This window comes from Hetaerina americana, unplaced genomic scaffold (assembly GCF_022747635.1).
Source record: "Hetaerina americana unplaced genomic scaffold, ioHetAmer1.1.p SCAF_3, whole genome shotgun sequence".
In the NCBI taxonomy this organism is placed as follows: Eukaryota; Metazoa; Arthropoda; class Insecta; order Odonata; family Calopterygidae; genus Hetaerina; species Hetaerina americana.
In genome coordinates this window covers 94,887,355-94,904,730 of record NW_027286874.1, presented here as the reverse complement: position 1 = coordinate 94,904,730, position 17,376 = coordinate 94,887,355, and the positions used below count along the sequence as shown (strand labels likewise).

At 34.9% G+C, this 17,376-nt stretch overlaps 1 protein-coding gene across 1 annotated transcript in view; it reads left to right on the top strand.

Moving 5' to 3' along the window:
- The first annotated feature begins 30 nt into the window (after window positions 1-30).
- Window positions 31-17,376, top strand: part of TyrRS-m (Tyrosine--tRNA ligase, mitochondrial) — a 32,883-nt gene continuing 15,537 nt past the window's right edge. Inside the window, exons 1-6 of the mRNA XM_071588699.1 lie at window positions 31-544; window positions 646-793; window positions 1,232-1,413; window positions 1,507-1,723; window positions 1,850-1,928; window positions 15,610-15,818. Of these exons, the coding sequence (XP_071444800.1) occupies window positions 405-544; window positions 646-793; window positions 1,232-1,413; window positions 1,507-1,723; window positions 1,850-1,928; window positions 15,610-15,818 (975 nt within the window). The 5' untranslated portion in view covers window positions 31-404. The remainder of the gene's footprint in view (window positions 545-645; window positions 794-1,231; window positions 1,414-1,506; window positions 1,724-1,849; window positions 1,929-15,609; window positions 15,819-17,376) is intronic.

Sequence of the window (17,376 nt, the reverse complement as noted above, 5' to 3'; positions counted from 1 at the left end):
ACAAATTGTTAATTCCCAAGGGGATTAGGTCATAGACCCTCACACGCGAACGTTCCAAAGTTAACTAAGGCTAGTAGGTTAGCCACAAACGGCACACTTCCGGAATGTTACCGTTAATTTTGACATTCCATCGTAATGATATATTGAGGTCTTCAGATCACAGTTGAACTTTGTATTGATTGAAAACTGAATTTTAGGCTTCATTGTTAAGTTAATTGTTATAGTAATTGATTTGACTTAAATTTTATCAAACCGGTACTCCTCTGTCGTCATCGATGTCTATCGTCGGAATCTTTCAAGTCCTCGACATTCTTGACCTACAATTGAGTTCATCGTAAACCGGGAGAAATAAATGTTCAATTGTCTGTCAGCAGTCGCTCTGATTTAAATTAGACGCTAGCGCAATGACGGTGTTTAAGAGATTGGCGCGTTTTTCTAAAGGGAGCATTTTTCACAAGTTTTTGGCGAGAACATTTGCTTCAAGAAACATACTATCTCTAAGAGAGAGAGGATTATTACAAGATATGTTTCCTGATAATTCTGCGTAAGCAATCATAAAAAAAATCTATGATACTCTCCACCTACTCCTTAATGGAAACATTGCTGTCATAGCGGAAATGTAACGTTTCTATTGTTTATTTTAAGCTCGGAAGTCATAGATACTTTAAACACCCAACCTCAAGTTGTGTATGCAGGATTTGACCCCACAGCCGACAGTCTCCATGTCGGTAATCTATTAGTATTAGTCAATCTTATTCATTGGCAGAGAGCAGGCCATCAAGTAATATCGTTGGTACGTTTTAGTTAATACAAATTTCTCAGAGATAATTTTTTTATTTTGTCAATGCATACTGGGTATGGCTATATTTTGTAATACAGCAGTAGTTGCATGGTAGAAGACAGAAATGATCAATTTTCCATCATAAATACGTGTATTTACCATGGTTACTTGTATTTATATTTTCAATTGAAATTTTTTCATTGAAATTAATTTTTTTAAAACATTCTATCTAGTAGGAATATTTCTAATATCTCTGTATATGTGTTCAGAAATGAATGTATCAGGTTCAAGTTCATGAATAATTGGATATTCAATTCCCTCGGTACCTTAATCTTCTTATTTTCTTTCACCTTATGCATGCTGCTTACTATAAGCGTATTTTATATATTGACAATGACAGAGGAAAAGCATAACATTTATATTTAAATGATATTCTAATCACTTTGCCAGATTGGTGGTGCAACAGCACAAATAGGGGATCCAAGTGGTAGGTCTTCTGAGAGACAAAAATTAGAGGTAGAAATAGTCGAAAGAAATAAATCTTTAATTAAAAATAGCATAAGTATGTTATTTAAAAACCATGAAAGATATTTTTGGTATGCAAAAGAACGAAAAAACTTACCGCAGATAATGTGAGTAAAATTGTAGAATAGCATGACTGGATACTTATGATACGTTGTCAGTTTTCGTAGTTTTACCAGCAATGAAATTTTTTCATGTTTCAGTATTGTTGACAATGAAAAATGGTATAAAGAAATGAGTGTTGTTGACTTCGTGAGCCACATAGGATGCCATTTTAGAGTGGGGAGTATGCTTTCGAAGACTATGGTCCAGTCTCGGTTAGCTTCTGAAGCTGGTTTGAGTTTTTCTGAATTTGCGTATCAAACATTCCAAGCATATGATTGGCTCCACCTTTTGCAAAAGCACAACTGTAGATTTCAGGTAATGTTTTTGTGCTGCATTTATAGTATTTAATGCGAATTGATAATGGTTAATATTTGTTTAAATTATTTTAAAATGCAAACTTGAGTTTTGTCACCTTAAATATCTCTTTGATGGTACTTGCAGATTGGTGGTAATGATCAAATGGGAAATATTGTTGCTGGACATGATTTGATTGGGAGAGTAGTGGATACTAAAGTGTATGGTAAATATTTCAGGTATTACAAACTCCCTAATGCCTAAGAATGGTGAAATTTCCAGTGTTATACACATTTTTTTATAGCAGGTAATACATTTATTTAAATAACAGTATTTAAAAATATAGAATGGGTCAGAGTAACATGTATCAACATGAGGTAGTTTTAAATTGAAGAAAGGAACCAAGTATATCCTGAAGTGCGATTCAACTTATCACCTTAGAGCTAGTAGACAATCACAATGAAGGCTTTAGTGGTGCAATGATAACCTATTTGGCCAGCAAGGCAGGAGGAGGTGGGGATTTTAAAACTCAAATGAATGAGTATGGGTTTGCAGAGTTGTCCTCAATTCCAGGTTATTTATGTAAGTAAAATAAAACAGTCTTATGTTAAAGGGAAAAGATAGAAATTATTTGCTTTATAGAATAAATCCTCTGAGGCCAGAGTTTATTCTTGATTTACTGATTAGTGCTAGTGAAATATGTTTGGGCAAGGTTCATTTCCAGATATCAACCCTTCTCTCTGTCATATTTAAATGTGAAGGCCTCACCCTCAATATTTAAATTTGCCCTTCAAGTCTCATGCAGAGTAAACTATAAATGGTGCCTGTTGCCAATGTTATGACATGAGGTAAACTGCATGGAGGTATTCATTCAAATACTTGGATATCTTACAAAGAGATAGATAAAAATCAAACTTGTCAAATTACAATTGTCCAAAGCAGTACTTTTGGAAAAGAAAGTTGTTTGTCTTTTGGTAGGTAATATAATGAAAAAAAATGTCAGTACCTAATGCATTGAGTGTTGAATGCCCCCAAAAATTATAAAAATGAGATTTTCTTCAAAATTCAGCAAAATTTGTATCATTGTCATTACCCTGGAATATGGTTCCCCTCATTCCAATGGTCAACTGAAAGACCAAATGGTAATTATTATGATCGATGATTTCAATTATAGTATACCCTATTACAAGTGATACATGAGAAATTGCTAGAAATATATCTTACATTATCAAATCTTTGATAAAATGACACGCTTCGGTCTTGATTCCTTTGGTTAAATTTTGAGGAAGGGCTTCTTATGATATCGTGCATGGGTAAAATTACCCATTTGTATTAATTGTAAAATTGAAGTGGAATTCAATCCAAAAGTTTTTAAATGCATAAAACACAATCCAAAAAAAATACTAAAGCACAGCACATAATACCTTAAGATCTTATAATGCGGTATGGAGCATATCAAGGTCATGCATTGGATTTGTTATGACTTATTTTTGCTGTAATATGTGTTTGATTGCACAAATATTTATTTACAATTATTTGATCTGGGACAATACTAAGCTTTATTAAGGATAATTATTTTTTTAGTCATTAAGTAGGCATATAATCAAGTTATGATCTGGTAATTGGCTAATCTTCAGTTTCACATGGAAAAGTGATTTTTTATTGTGGTGTTATAATCATGTACTTCACGTCTTTTGGGGAACAAATGTTAATAATCTTGTACATAAATTAATATTTTATAGGTTTATTTGCTATGCACAAAATAGCCATATTTATAAATAATGGTGTGCAGTGTTCTGTTGCTGAAGATTGAGTAATTATCCTGATGGCTATTTTTGTAAAGACAGATTTTATATCTGGAGTAGAGCCTCAAATATCGAGGCCATAGTTAAGATGGCTGTTAAAGAATGCGAAGTAAATGGACCTTTGATGTTCTTCAGGGATTAACATACCAAGTTTTCTTAGTAGATATTTTTGTGCTGATAACAGTGATATGTGAACTCCCGCTCAGCTTAAGATCAAAGGTAGAATCCCAATAATTTAATCAGGTCATCTTCTTTAGGTATATTTTTTAGGCTATATGTTAGAATTTACGTTTTCTCTAAAATTAGTGTGAAACCATTTACCTTAACTCATTCAGTGGCTGAAATTAAGGGGGTATCAACTATGTCTGTTGATGCCTGTTGATTAGGGGATTCGTGTATAAAGGTTGCATCATCTACATACAGTATGGATCATCAGCTAATCATAAGCCGTATTTATGATAATATTTTTACTGTCCACTGGCCATACATATCATGTAGGTGTAGGATTCATCAAGTATAAATACAGGTACATTTTGACACGATTAACATGCTTATAAAAGAATATGTGCAATAAAGTGATCATAGAAACATGTTGCACTACAACCGCTTGTCATTCAAAAATCCATTCATTGAATAAAAACACTTCATTAGGAGGAGGTTCTAGAGTTTCATTTTGAAACTACATAATTTATATCTGGATTTCAATTAGTGTGGTTATGTGTTATAAATTCTGACTCCCATTGCCATTGGGCTTTCATATGAAATTGCTGATCAATGGTAACTTGTGTGGTTGGATTTGATTATGATTTCTTTTTTAATCTGAGTGAATATTGTTATTAGTGTGAAAGAGATGGATAGTATTTTTGATGAGGACAGACATGGCAAATATGTTCATAGATGAAATGATAAGAACATTTAATTTTTTGAATAAGGGCCTGTATGGTGTCTTACAAGAAACGTTAAGTATCAATCTGATAACTTTTTTTTGAATCAAGAAGACTACAACATACATACAGATGATCCCCAAAACACTATTTTATATGATGTTCTGGAGAAAAAATTAGAATAATATATGAGTTTTAATACCTCTAGAGACAGCGGTATGCAGGAACCTAATAGTGTACATGTCAGTGTACAGTTAAGAACAAAGATTTAATATGAACATTCCAATCATTAGTTGGTTGAACAGGTTGACTGTAAAACAATATTCAATGCAAAAAATTCTTCTATTGTTGATATTTAAATTAATATCCTCTTAAAATGTGACAAAATTAAATTCAATGACTACCATCTTTTTGCAATTTAATTTAAGTTTGTTGCCATATCACCAGTTCCAGACATTGTCTAAAACCTTATGCATTTTAACTTGAAGCCCTTGACTACTTTTATCTGAAATGATAAAGTTTGAATCATCAGCAAATATTATGGAATATATGCTTTGCTTTATTGCACTGGAAAAGTCAGTGATTTAAATTCATATTTTTAAAATTTATTAATGATTAGAATTTATTTATAAATGTAAATTGATTTCATTGTTCTGAAAAGAAATTTCCATTTTTTTTAATACCAGACTCTGTAAGTGTAATTGAGAAGTTTCTTGTATTTAAAGAGGTCAGTCTATCATCTATTCTTGCAAGTAATGATTATTGATATTACAGTGGAACATCACTTTGAACAAATTTTCACATGAGTGACAAGGAGAAGGGAATTTCCGGAATGATTTTGTACTTGCCTGCTACTTCAGTTTGTATTTAGCACTCATTCCATTGGATCTTTATGTCCAGGGTGATCACACATTTTTTCAACTTTTATTCAGATATTATTTGTAATTTTTTGTGCTGAGTGTAATAATATTTCATAGTTTTGAAAATGTCCCTGAAGAAAAATCCACGAGAGGGCTATAAGAGAATAAAAATAACTGTAGAAAAGAAGAGTAAAATCATTAAAAAGTCGGAACAAGGTGTGAGCGTGGTTGATCTAGCATTAGAATACAATTGGTCATCATTGATAATTTGCATTTTCTTCAAAGACAAGGTTAAGGGGAAAGATGCCTCAGAGATTGACAAGAATAGCTACACAACAAGCCATAGTGAAGCAGCTAGCGCCGACTCGAAGGCAGCAAAGCACTTCATCAGTGTCTTCAAGAAACCAATAGATTCTGAGGGTTATGTGCTGCAACAGATTTTTAATTATGACGAGACAGGTCTCTTTATGAAGAGGATGCTGAAGCTAAGCTAAATTTGTACATGTATCAACAAGAGGAGAATGCATTGCCAGGCCACAAGCTAATGAAAGGCTGTCACGCTGCTATTTTGGACCTATTCAAGCAGCAATTTGTACATTTTACCCTTGCTTGTTTACCATTCAGAAACTCCATGAGATTTCAGTGGAGTGCAAAATTAAAAAAAGCAGACTAAATGTGATGTGGAGGCCATGGGAAACTGTTGCATCATACCATGAATATGAAGTATTTTACTAGTAAGGGAGTGGCGACGCATGCCATAAATTAATGTAATGATAATGCTAAGTTGCATTTTTAAAAAGTTTTGAAGCATTAGGTGGAGGTGGAGATCACAGTGGTTGGTACAGTGATGCTCATCTGAATGTATGCATTGTAGAGCAGTGCAACGTAGAAGGCAACAGGTAACCACTACAACACCATCCTGAGGAGCAGTAGCTTACCAATATTCTCTTTATATTGTATTAAATATTGGATATGATGGAGTTTTCTGGAGTAACATATTCTGGAGATAGCCAGCCTACCGGGTTTTTTATTTTATTTGGGTCTCACGGTGGTGACTTCCAAAGAGTGTACAAAGAGAGTCAGTCAATTTAGGATCGGATCTTGGAAAGTCCAGTCTCTCCAAGCATTTGGTAGGTTAGAAAATATTATGCTGCATGTGTAGAATGGAGTTAGACGTATTAGTTGCAAGTGGAATAAAATGGCTAGAGGACAGAGACTTTTAGATCAGCACGTACAGGGTCATTCATTTTGCACCATGAATGGAAATGCTGTAGTGCTCATAATGTAATGGAAAAGTTCTGCATTGAAAATGAAGAACTTCGTATAATATGGGGGTAATTACTAAAGTTCTTGGAATGAAATAGAAATAGCTCTCTTGAAACTTTGTTATTTTTCAGTGTAATCTCCCTGTGTATTAATGCACTTGTTCCAACTATGTTCCAATGTCTTGCTCCCATCTCGAAAATTAGATCCTTTCAGGCCTGCAAAATACCCATCTACTTCAGTGTTAGTTCTTTGTTTGAAGAAAATCCTGTCTGAGTGAGGAAAATTTTGAGCTTGAGGAAAAGATAAAATTTGATGGAGCCAAATCAGGCAATTAAGGTGGGTGTGGCAATAATTCGTACCTTAGTTAATGTATTTTTGCCATGGCAATGTCGTTAATGTGTAAGTGTGCATTGTCTTGATGATAGATGACTTTCTTCCTTACCAAATTTGGCCTTTTTCTTGTATCTTTTGCTGCGGTTGGTCCAGGAGGTTAGCATAGTATTATCCCTTAATTGTTTAACCAGTGGGAAGATAATCAGCAGAATCACTTTCACAGCTCAGAAAACTGTAGTCAACTCCTCTCCTGCTGACCGTTTGCCTTTGCTTTCTTTGGGGCGGTGAATCAACATGTTTCCACTGCTTTAACTGCTGTTTTGTCTTGGGGTATATTAGTGAACCCAAGTTTCATCTGTGGTCACAAATGGGCACAGAAAATCTTGTTGGTTGCTCTTAAAACAGGTCAAACATTGTTATGAAATTTCCATTCTGATGCGTTTGTGATCCTACGTCAAGAGTTGTGGCCCCCATCTAGCAGCTAATTTTCCCATATCCAATTCTACTGTTAAAATATGATATGCCCATTTAGATGATATCCCTACCACTTTAGGGACTTCCCGCACTTTTTCAGCGATCCTCCATGACCATTTTATGCACTTTTTCAATAATATCTGTGGTAGTGGCACATTTTGGCATACCACTATGCAGACCATCATCTACGCTCTCCCGACCAATCTAGACTCGTTAGTCAACTTGGCAACAATTTAATATGATGGAGCAAAGTCCCCCAGTGTGCTTGAAAATGGCATGAATTTCCTTGCTTTCACATCCTTCTTTACGAAGTATTTATTCACTACTCTAACCTCAAAATTTTTCATCCTCACGAATCTCCACACGGGAGCAACAGTAAAGAGGCATCCGCACCACACATCTCTTCCCAGAGCACTGAGGCGTTATGAGTTTAGTCATAAAGGATTACCTATTACTTAGCAGGAAAATCTTTGAGTAAGCGCTGAATCCTGGTGGTGATTCCAAGAACCTTTCAAACTACCCTCCTACAAGTAGAGGATCAAAATGGGGCAGTTAGCAGTGAAACCCACTGATACCTTAGCGTTACAAGTTTTCATGCCAGCAGCAGACCACAAGAGGTTAGGAGGTCACCCGTGTGACCTCCTTCCATGCTCAACATTGTTTAATTTATCTGAGAACTGGTGTTTCATCATAGCTAAACTTAGTTAGGAATCAAATGAAGAACTACAAATACTACCTGATTGTGGATATCAACAATGGCCATAATGTAGTGTTAATGAGCCATCTGAAAATCAAGAAGCTAATGAAGAGAATGAATTCTCGATGGGTGTCTGGTAGATTTTAAGAAACTGAGCTACAGTTAAATTTCCTGCAGGGATTGAGAAAGAAAATGGAAAAATAAATGACATGATTGGCTGAAGAAAGTTGGCAAGAAATGAACCCTGGATTTTTTAATGGCTTCTAAGGAAACCATTGGTCACTGATGAAGTGCTGGAACTATTAGGCAAGAGAAGAAGAAAGTATAAAAACACAAGGATTGGAAGGATGGATATGCTATGGAAGGTTGAGTGATAAAATCAGTAGAAAAACAAGAAGAGCCATAGAAGAAAGGGTGTATACCCTGAGCAAAGGAGCACCATGAACTTGTCCAGGGAAAAGGTGGAGCACCCTACTGAACTGTGACATCATATCAATGACTGCAGAGCAAATATCAGTGTCATTTGGGATAGCATTGATGGAAATCTTCATGAGGTTAAAGACTAAGTGAAGAGAAAGCACGTTTGTAGATTATTTATGATCAATATGCTTACGAGAATAATGGAAGAAGAGTAAGAGTTCATGATGATGAGAAAGAAGATTGTATCCTTAGGTCTGAGTTCAATGCTTATAGTAAAGGGCTTAGGACAGACAAGGCATCAGGGACTGATGATATTCCCTCAGGACTAATAAAAAATTCAGGAAAAAAGAAACTGACACACTATATGCAGTACTTAATATTGTGATTTGTATTTGAAATGAGAAATAATGGTGAAATTTAAGAAGAATGTAATTTTCCCTTTTTAAAATAAATAGGCAAGCATGTGTACTTGTAAAATCTTTTGAGCAATTTGACGATCTGTGGCTCAAAGGTTCTGGTAAGAATATACCGGAAAATAGAGAAGAAAGCATCATTTGACAATTAAATGACTTTAAATATACTAATATTGGAATAGAAGTATATAATTATGATCTTAGTTAATGTTGTTAGCAAAGCTAGTTTATTTATGTTAATTAAAAGTTTCCATTAATGTCATAAGTTAAAATTTTGAATTTATTTGTACCAAAAATACTGCTCACATTAATGATAGCTTATGCATACTCTCAGTGGTTGTTAATAGCCCGCCAAATAGGAATAACAAACCGCTAAAAGAATTTTTCGAAAATTCCTAAAAGTAGAAAATCTTATGTAGAAGTATAGTAGAACGAAAATCATTTTTGGAAAGAAACTAGGTTGGTAAATGCCAAAAGATCTGTCTTCAGGGTTTTTAGTTTTTCTAATATTTGACCTTATTTTGCTAATAAAGCGTGAATATTCCAATTTCCAAAACTCAAGGTTCGTTTCTTCTAATCATATTTCTAAGATTTGGATTCATCCACATTCTCTACTGTAGTGGACTTACTAGTCTGATGGTTGTTTTGATACAGATTACCATGTACCTTAATTACCAATTTTTTTAGCAGAAACTAATTTTGCTTCGTAAAATGCTTTGCTTAAATTTAAGAATTTAAGGAATCTCCAGTCAAACTACAAATGTATATGTGTATTTTTTGAGTAAGATTTATAAAAAATAAGAAGAATCAGGGAGAGTGGATAAAGAAAAATATTTGAAGGTAATATTGACTGAACTTGTTTTTGTCTTCTTAGTGAGGAATATTAATTTTTGCATTTGCTCTCCCACAGCCAAATTCCTTCACTTTTATTCCTGCAATGGGCTTCCGTAACTAAAAGCAGAGACTTTTAAATCTAGACATCTAAATGAGGGAGCATTATTAAGGGATAAATGTGGGGGACAGGCAAAATATTTCTTCTAATTTTCAAACTGGAGTGTGCATAATGCTAATGTTATTAATTAATGAAATAGTTGTGGTTTTGTGCGTTATCTTGCCTTGATCCATTTTTTGTCCTGGGCATTTATTTGACTGCTGAGATTTGCTAGGGTATGAAAGATGTGATTTAAATACAATTATAGCTAGGTAGGCATTGCCTGATGGGAATAATGATACCTGGCATTAGTTATGGATTACTCTAAATATGGTTTGAGTTTTTTGTCTAAAGCCAAGGTATTACTTCCAGGGATTGATCTTTTTAATCAAAGTCACCAAAAAACTTCAATTGAGCTAAATGGCTATATTAGCAGCAAAGTACATTAAATTGAGAGGTTAGTTGAATGCATCTTGTATTTCATTTAAGAATAGAGTTTCTGGACATGGGCTCTTCATAAGAATGGTAAAGTGATTTCAGAAACAGAGCCTAATGAATTTTCTTGTGAAGTAATTAACTATTAGGTGAGGAACCCCATTGGTTTAGAACTTGTTATCTGCATAGTTACTATTCTTTCATATATTATTTAATGCATCCCTGTTCCATGCAGTACTTAATTTCAGACCACCCAAAGTTTCATTTTTATTTATTGATTTCATTGGACGAGGTTGAGGCTTTTAGTCTCTTTTTCCGCTTAACCCTTACATTACAGACATTGCATTGAAGACAGTTACATACAACCAAGCCCTAAATGAAGGAAAATCCACCTAGGTGGGAATCGAACCTGTCGCTCTGGGTTCGTAGGCAAGGACGTTACCCCGCAACCACTGGGGCAGGCAACTTCATTCACTCTACAATTGCATTTTCATATTATGCTTTTATAACATTCAATAGCTACATGTTCATGCCATATTCTCTGAAAATCTTGCAAAGCTTTTTCCGTGTCACATGCCTTATGCAAGTCAAGGATTGCACAATAAACTTCCTTCCAGACATCTATTAATATCTCGAATATTTGCTGAAGCGCAAGCAAATGATCCATGTATCTTTAATTCCTCTAACAGACAAAAAAGCACGGTGCATTTCCAAGGTTTTGTGTAATGTTACTTTCTTTATCTCTTCAAGCAGCACGTGACCAAACTTCTGATCTAATATAATGAACAGGCTAATTGATCAATGCTTCTTCCCCTCCTTTTTTAAAATAAAACTATTACATACTTCATATCATGAAATGCTATAAAATTTGCAAACATATGCAATTACTAACTGTCAGAAGTAACTTTCAGCGTCACATAAAAATTTCACTTGAAATACTATGACCATTGGTAGCTTTTTTATTTCTGAATTTTCCCTCCTTTATATCCTGTTCACTTACATGAACTGTCATTGTCTTTTTCATCTTCTCTTGCATATGGTTATATTTCATGCACCACCTCGTAAATTCTTTAAAATATTCAATTTCTTTAATTTTGCAAATATCCCTGAAATATTTCCATTAATTCTTTACTGCATTTATTCCTTTGCCCTTTGTTACCCATTTACACGGCATAACCATAAGAACCTTTACCTATTTTTCTGCTTCTGCCATTTGTATTCTTTCCTTAATTTTTTACAATATTTTTACAGCCATTCTTTGTGTCTTTGAAAGCACCATATGCTTTCTACAAAGCTACTCACCTTTAGTTTTGGTCATCTCTTTTATGGATCTGTGTTTATGATCACAAGTCTTTCAATTTTTCAATTCACCAGGCATCACCTTTCACTCCCGAAAACAAGACCTTTCCATTTATACTTTCAGTGCATTAAGTAGTTATTCCTTTAAAACTCTCCCAATAATCACTCTCATTTCAATTCTCAATATATTTTTCCCTCTCTGCTTGATTCAAGCACAGCAAGTATGAGTACATATTATGAGGGTTGGTATTTATATTTTGAACCTTGACACTACCAAGTGCTTTAGGCGTCATCTGATGTTTCCATATGAAAGTTTGACCCTATGAATGCTAACTTTCTTCAAAAACTTTTGTCTTTTGATCATAACTAGTGTTGTTTACAGCGACTCAAAAATTTAGTCTCAGCAAAAAAATGGAGGTAATTTGTGGACACTTTGGTGCGTTGATTTTTTATGACTGTCGGCGTGGATTATCAAGACAGGAGTGCATCGATCCACTTACTTCCACTTTTGGCGATGAAGCCCTATCCTTTGCCTCTGTGAAACGTGGGTATAACAAATTCCATCCTGGCCACTGTTCACTCAGCCATGAAAGTCGTGAAGGTCGTCTAAAATCAGCTGTGCCAGAAAACATTGATACTATGCAAGAAATAGGAAAGGCAGATCATCATGTGACTTATCATGAGATTGAGGCACCCTTGGGGATTAGTATGACGAGCATCAAAAAGATATTGCATGAACATTTAGCTGTCAAAAAATTTGTTCTCATTGGATCCTGCGTAATTTGACAAAAGCTCAAAAAGATGCTCGTGTTAATTGGTGCCAAGAAATACTCAACAAATCTTACAATCGAGGTGCATCAAAAGCTGTGTATAACATCTACACAGGTGATGAATCTTGGATCTATGCATATGAGCCCGAAACAAAACAGCAGTCCACTGTATGGGTCTTCCAAGATGAGCAAATCTAACAAAAATGATTTGTGCATGAAGCACATCGAAGCAAATGATCGCCTGTTTCTTCGGAATAACTGGACATGTGGCAACCGTATCATTAGAGCAACATAGAACGGTGAATTCTGAATGGTACATGAGCATTTATTTGCCACAAGTGCTCGGTGAAATAAGAAAAAAGGAGTGGCAATGAAGGATCATTCTTCATCATGACAATGCAAGCTCTCGCAGATCGGCTGAAATAACTACCTATTTGACTGGCCAAAACATCGAATTGATGGGTCATCCTCTGTACAGCCCTGATTTAGCACAAAATGGCTTCTTTTTATTCCTGTTTATCAAGAAGAATTTGCGTGGCTTTTAATGAGTTCTTAATGGAATATAAGGAATGCAATGTTATTAGCAGTTCCCATGCCAGGTGTAGCATTCCCTGGTAATAAGTACAGCACCCTACCTGCCAGTTTTGCCCATTTTTACCAGCAAAACCAAATCCAGTTACATAGTTTGTATTTACTCATTGAGATAAAACTAATATCCTTTCTGTGAGGGGACTCCTTAATGTACTGCATATTCTCGCATATGCCCCTCCGCTAGGAGGTAAGTGCAGTGCACTAACACACCAAACACACCAGGGCACCTTTGCAAAACTACTTCTTAATATTGGGTAAAATCAGAAGTCCTAAATGTCACATGAAAGTACCTATAACTTAATTAATAACTTCATTAAACTTGCCATAAATATTGTAACAATTCTCCAGTTTTAAAGAAGCAACTATGAAACTAGCCATAGAGAAAAGAGGGTTGGGCCTTAAAGAAAGGATTTTGGTCAATCCTCAATTATTTAGTAGCTATATTTGAATAATGTTAAAATAAAGCAAGTATTTTAGTGTGTGGTAATATGTCAGTGATTTCACCTTTTGCATTTGCACAATTTGCTGTGGTAACTATTTGAAAGTTCTCAGTTTGTTTGTCAAGTTTTGGATGTGTATTTGTCTTTCAAAAATGATTTTGTGAAGTACTGATTATTTTGTTCATTTAAAAATGTATTAACTTTTGATTCATACCATGGTCTTTCCCATTGAGAGAAAGCCATAATGGCCTCATAAACATTCTTGACAGCCTCTGTATTTATGACATGCTGATGATATGCAACCCATTTAGCAAAAATATCCTCCTATTGTGTACGAGCCATTTAAACTCGACAGCAGTTGCCCAGTATGTAAGAGATGGTTGTGTTATTATTTCCCACAGTTTAAGTGGGTAGAAGAAATCGTAGGTGCATGGTAAATTTTCTTTTTCTAATTAAACGCACAAGGTAATTTTGATAATGGTGGGAAAACATCAAAACCATTGAACTATTACAATAAAAAATGAACTTGATGTAAAAGTAAATTAATAAAAATTAAATGAATAAGGCAGAAGTAGGGGATTTCAACTCGGGCCATCTTTCTCCCAGCTCCTCCTCTTGCAATCAGTCTAGTTAAAATTATTTGGGGAGTGTAGTGTGTTGTTTAAATATATTCAACAGATTCAGGCGAGATGTAGTGGAATTTTGTCATTATGAGAAAAATTTTGCACTTTTCCACAGATTTAAATCTGTGGAAAAGTGCAAATGTTTACTCATAATGTTGTTTAAAAAGCTCCAGGATCTCTTATAGACTCCTTATACTTTTATGTTATTCTTTTTGATCATCTACCCTTTGACTTTTGACAGGTGACTCATAGTCTGTAAAAAGACTACAGTATATATTAATGTGATGTGTCAAAAATAACAAAATGTAAATTGAATAAGTTTCTTAAAAAGGAAGATATTGTAATGGCTACATTTAGTAAAGGGGCTAAGAAAAGATATGAAGGGTAGACTTTGATGCATATGAAATCTGGTCTTTGTGGCATGAGGATGTGTGTAGATTGGAACTTTTGAGATGTGGGTGTGGCAAGAAATAAAGAAAATGATGTAGACAGAGAGAAAGACAAATGTTGGATTTTAAAGAGAGTGGGCAAGTGGGTGGAGAGAACATTGAAAGGTAAATAATATGCTTTTTAACAGTTAGAAAACAGGCAGAAATTGTGAAGAAATTATGGAAGGTATTAGTCCAGGAAATTTTCTTGATACTGAAATTTTCTTGAAAAATCATCTTGGTTTTATGTTTTGTGGACCCTGTGGCTTGATGTGGTTAAGGGAGGCTGTCATCCTCCCTCCTACTATGCAGCATGTCCTTGTCAGAAGTGGCCTTCGTCGGAGTCTCAACACTTCTTGTACTCTTGGCAGCTTTCGGAATTGTTAGTAATCTGTGATTTCTTTCAGTGGCAGTAAATGATAATTATCACTTGCTTAGTGAGAAAAACTCTCATTTCCGTTCAGTTCTAAGACATGCTCGTTTCCACATCTAAAATCCAACCATGGTTTCAACTCTGTGTTATCACATCCAAGCCTTGAAAAGGACACTTAACTGTCAGAGTCAAAATCTTTGTTGCTGTTGATTAAATATCAGTTGAAAACCTAATTAGTATTTTAATTTTTTAATATGTGTATATACTACATTCTCCCCAACCAACTTCTGTCTTCTAAACACTTGCCTGCTGGCTAAGAAAACTTACATGTTGGACTCCAGCTCATGTGGAATGGATGCTGAGTATGTTTGATTGCCCGATGGCGACTACTGTGCTGGTGACCTTTAACATCTCACCTTTTTTTCCTTGGGCCACTTTCTTGAATGAAATTCTTGTACGATTAGAAGTAAATAGTCAGGCAGAACGATCCAAAACCTGCCTTTATGAGGTAGAATTCCTTGGAATGAACAATAATAGTTGAATGAACAGTCTCTCTATTCTTTGAAAGTTATCCCTCAGATGGCTGGTGATGAATTGCATCTCTGGAGTTTTTGTAGAAGTTCATTTTAGAGATAATAAATGATCAACCATGAGACTAATTGTAGTGAAATATTTGGTCAATAATTATGTATTGTGAGTTGCATATCCAATGTAAAAAATAATTTTTTAAAGGTTGAAATTTTGGTAGTGTACAACTATTTTGTTAAAATAAAAATCAATTGACTGCTTTCTTGAAATGCAGCAATTGGTGATTAGCTATTAACCCTTGTTAAGATTCTTATAATTTTCTATTTTGCTCTTTCAGGACTTACTGTGCCCTTAGTTACCACTGAATCTGGAAATAAATTTGGAAAATCTGCTGGAAATGCAGTTTGGCTAAGCAAATATAAAACTTCTCCTTTTGAGCTGTACCAATATTTTGTTAGAACTCCGGATACAGATGTGGAACGAATGCTTAAATTATTTACTTTTGAGCCACTTGGTGTCATTGATCAGCTAATGAAGAAACATAAGGCAAGTTTGCAAGCATTGATTATTTTCTTACTTACTTTTCATGGCATAAATTTGCTTCAGATTAAAGTGTGAAATTATTTTATGCTACCATAATGGAGTAAATGAAGAGTAATAAAAAATGTGTATTAATTAAATAAACCTTGAGTTTTACTGACAGAAGCAATGATAATTATTCCGAGAGGAGCAGTCATGTCAGTTAGGTCAAAAGGTAAGAGCTTGATGGAAAGTTCTTGAATTGTCTGTTTCTAAGCGATGTGGCTGCAATGGCATCTGACCCCAGTGGAGCATCATTTGAGTGATGGTATCTCATTAAAACAGTATTGAGGAAGGAATTGGGGAACTATCTCAATTATTTATCCCATAAACCTATATATGAACAAATAGGAAAGAATCATGCCAACAATGGGACCTATCCCACTGGGCCATCTGTTGTGCCGAGCAATGGGAGATGCATGCTTCTGAGGTAGTCACCACATAAAATTCTTGCTAAGTGGAAGAGACGGCAGAAGACAGAATGGACTGACTCAGTTTAAAATAAGGACTGGGAAATGTTGAGGACGAGTAGATTACAAAGGATGAAGCAGGAGGTAGGGAGGGTAAATATAGATGTCTAGGGACTGTGCAAGGTAAAGTGGAAAGACAGCAGTGATTATTGGAGAGATAATGATGAAAGAAGACACTTTGCTTTTCCACATAGAATTTTATTTATTATGATCTAGGTTCCATTACAGTGTAACATCTTCAGGTGTTTAACTTACGCTATAACGAATCCTAGGTTGTAATAAAAAATTTCTATATGGAAAAGTAAAGTGTCTTCTTTCATCATGAAGGATTTCTACGATGTTACGCCTGAAACACTGTCATTTATTGGAGAGATAATCATAGAATGATAAACTTTGTAAGGGAAGAGATGCAGCAGGGGATGGCATTAGTATTGAACAAAAAGAATCTTAGTAAGCATTGGGTAGACAATGGATAGAATATTATAAGTAAAAGCTGGACAAACAAACATAGTTGTTATTCAGGTCTACAAACCAATAAGTAACCATAGGGAAAGAGAATTAGGGTATATGCTCTATTAGAGGAAATAATTGCAGGTATCCCTAGGAAGAAACATTTGACAGTGATTGGACATTGGAATGTAATGATAGGCAAAAGGAGAGACGGAAGTGAGGTAGGGTACTATTATTTAGGAACGAGGAATGACTGTGGGGAGAAAGTACGTGTAATAGAGTTCTGCGAGAGAAATGGCTTGATGGTTATGAACAATGTTAAAACGCTGCCATTGATATAGGCATGCATGGGAAATACTCGAGGACTCAATGAGCTAATTTAGACTATATCATCATTAGACACTGGTGTAGGAATAACATAATTTGCACAGTTTTCTGGGAGCTGCTGCAGATTCATTTCAATTCAGTAGATCAGTTCCCATCCCAAAAAAAGGAGAGGCAACCATATGTGAGGACGAGAGAACAATAAGTTTGATTTCACATGCAGCTAAGTTGGTACTTAAAATCGCCAATAAGTGGATGGAGAGGAGGGCAGATGATTACTT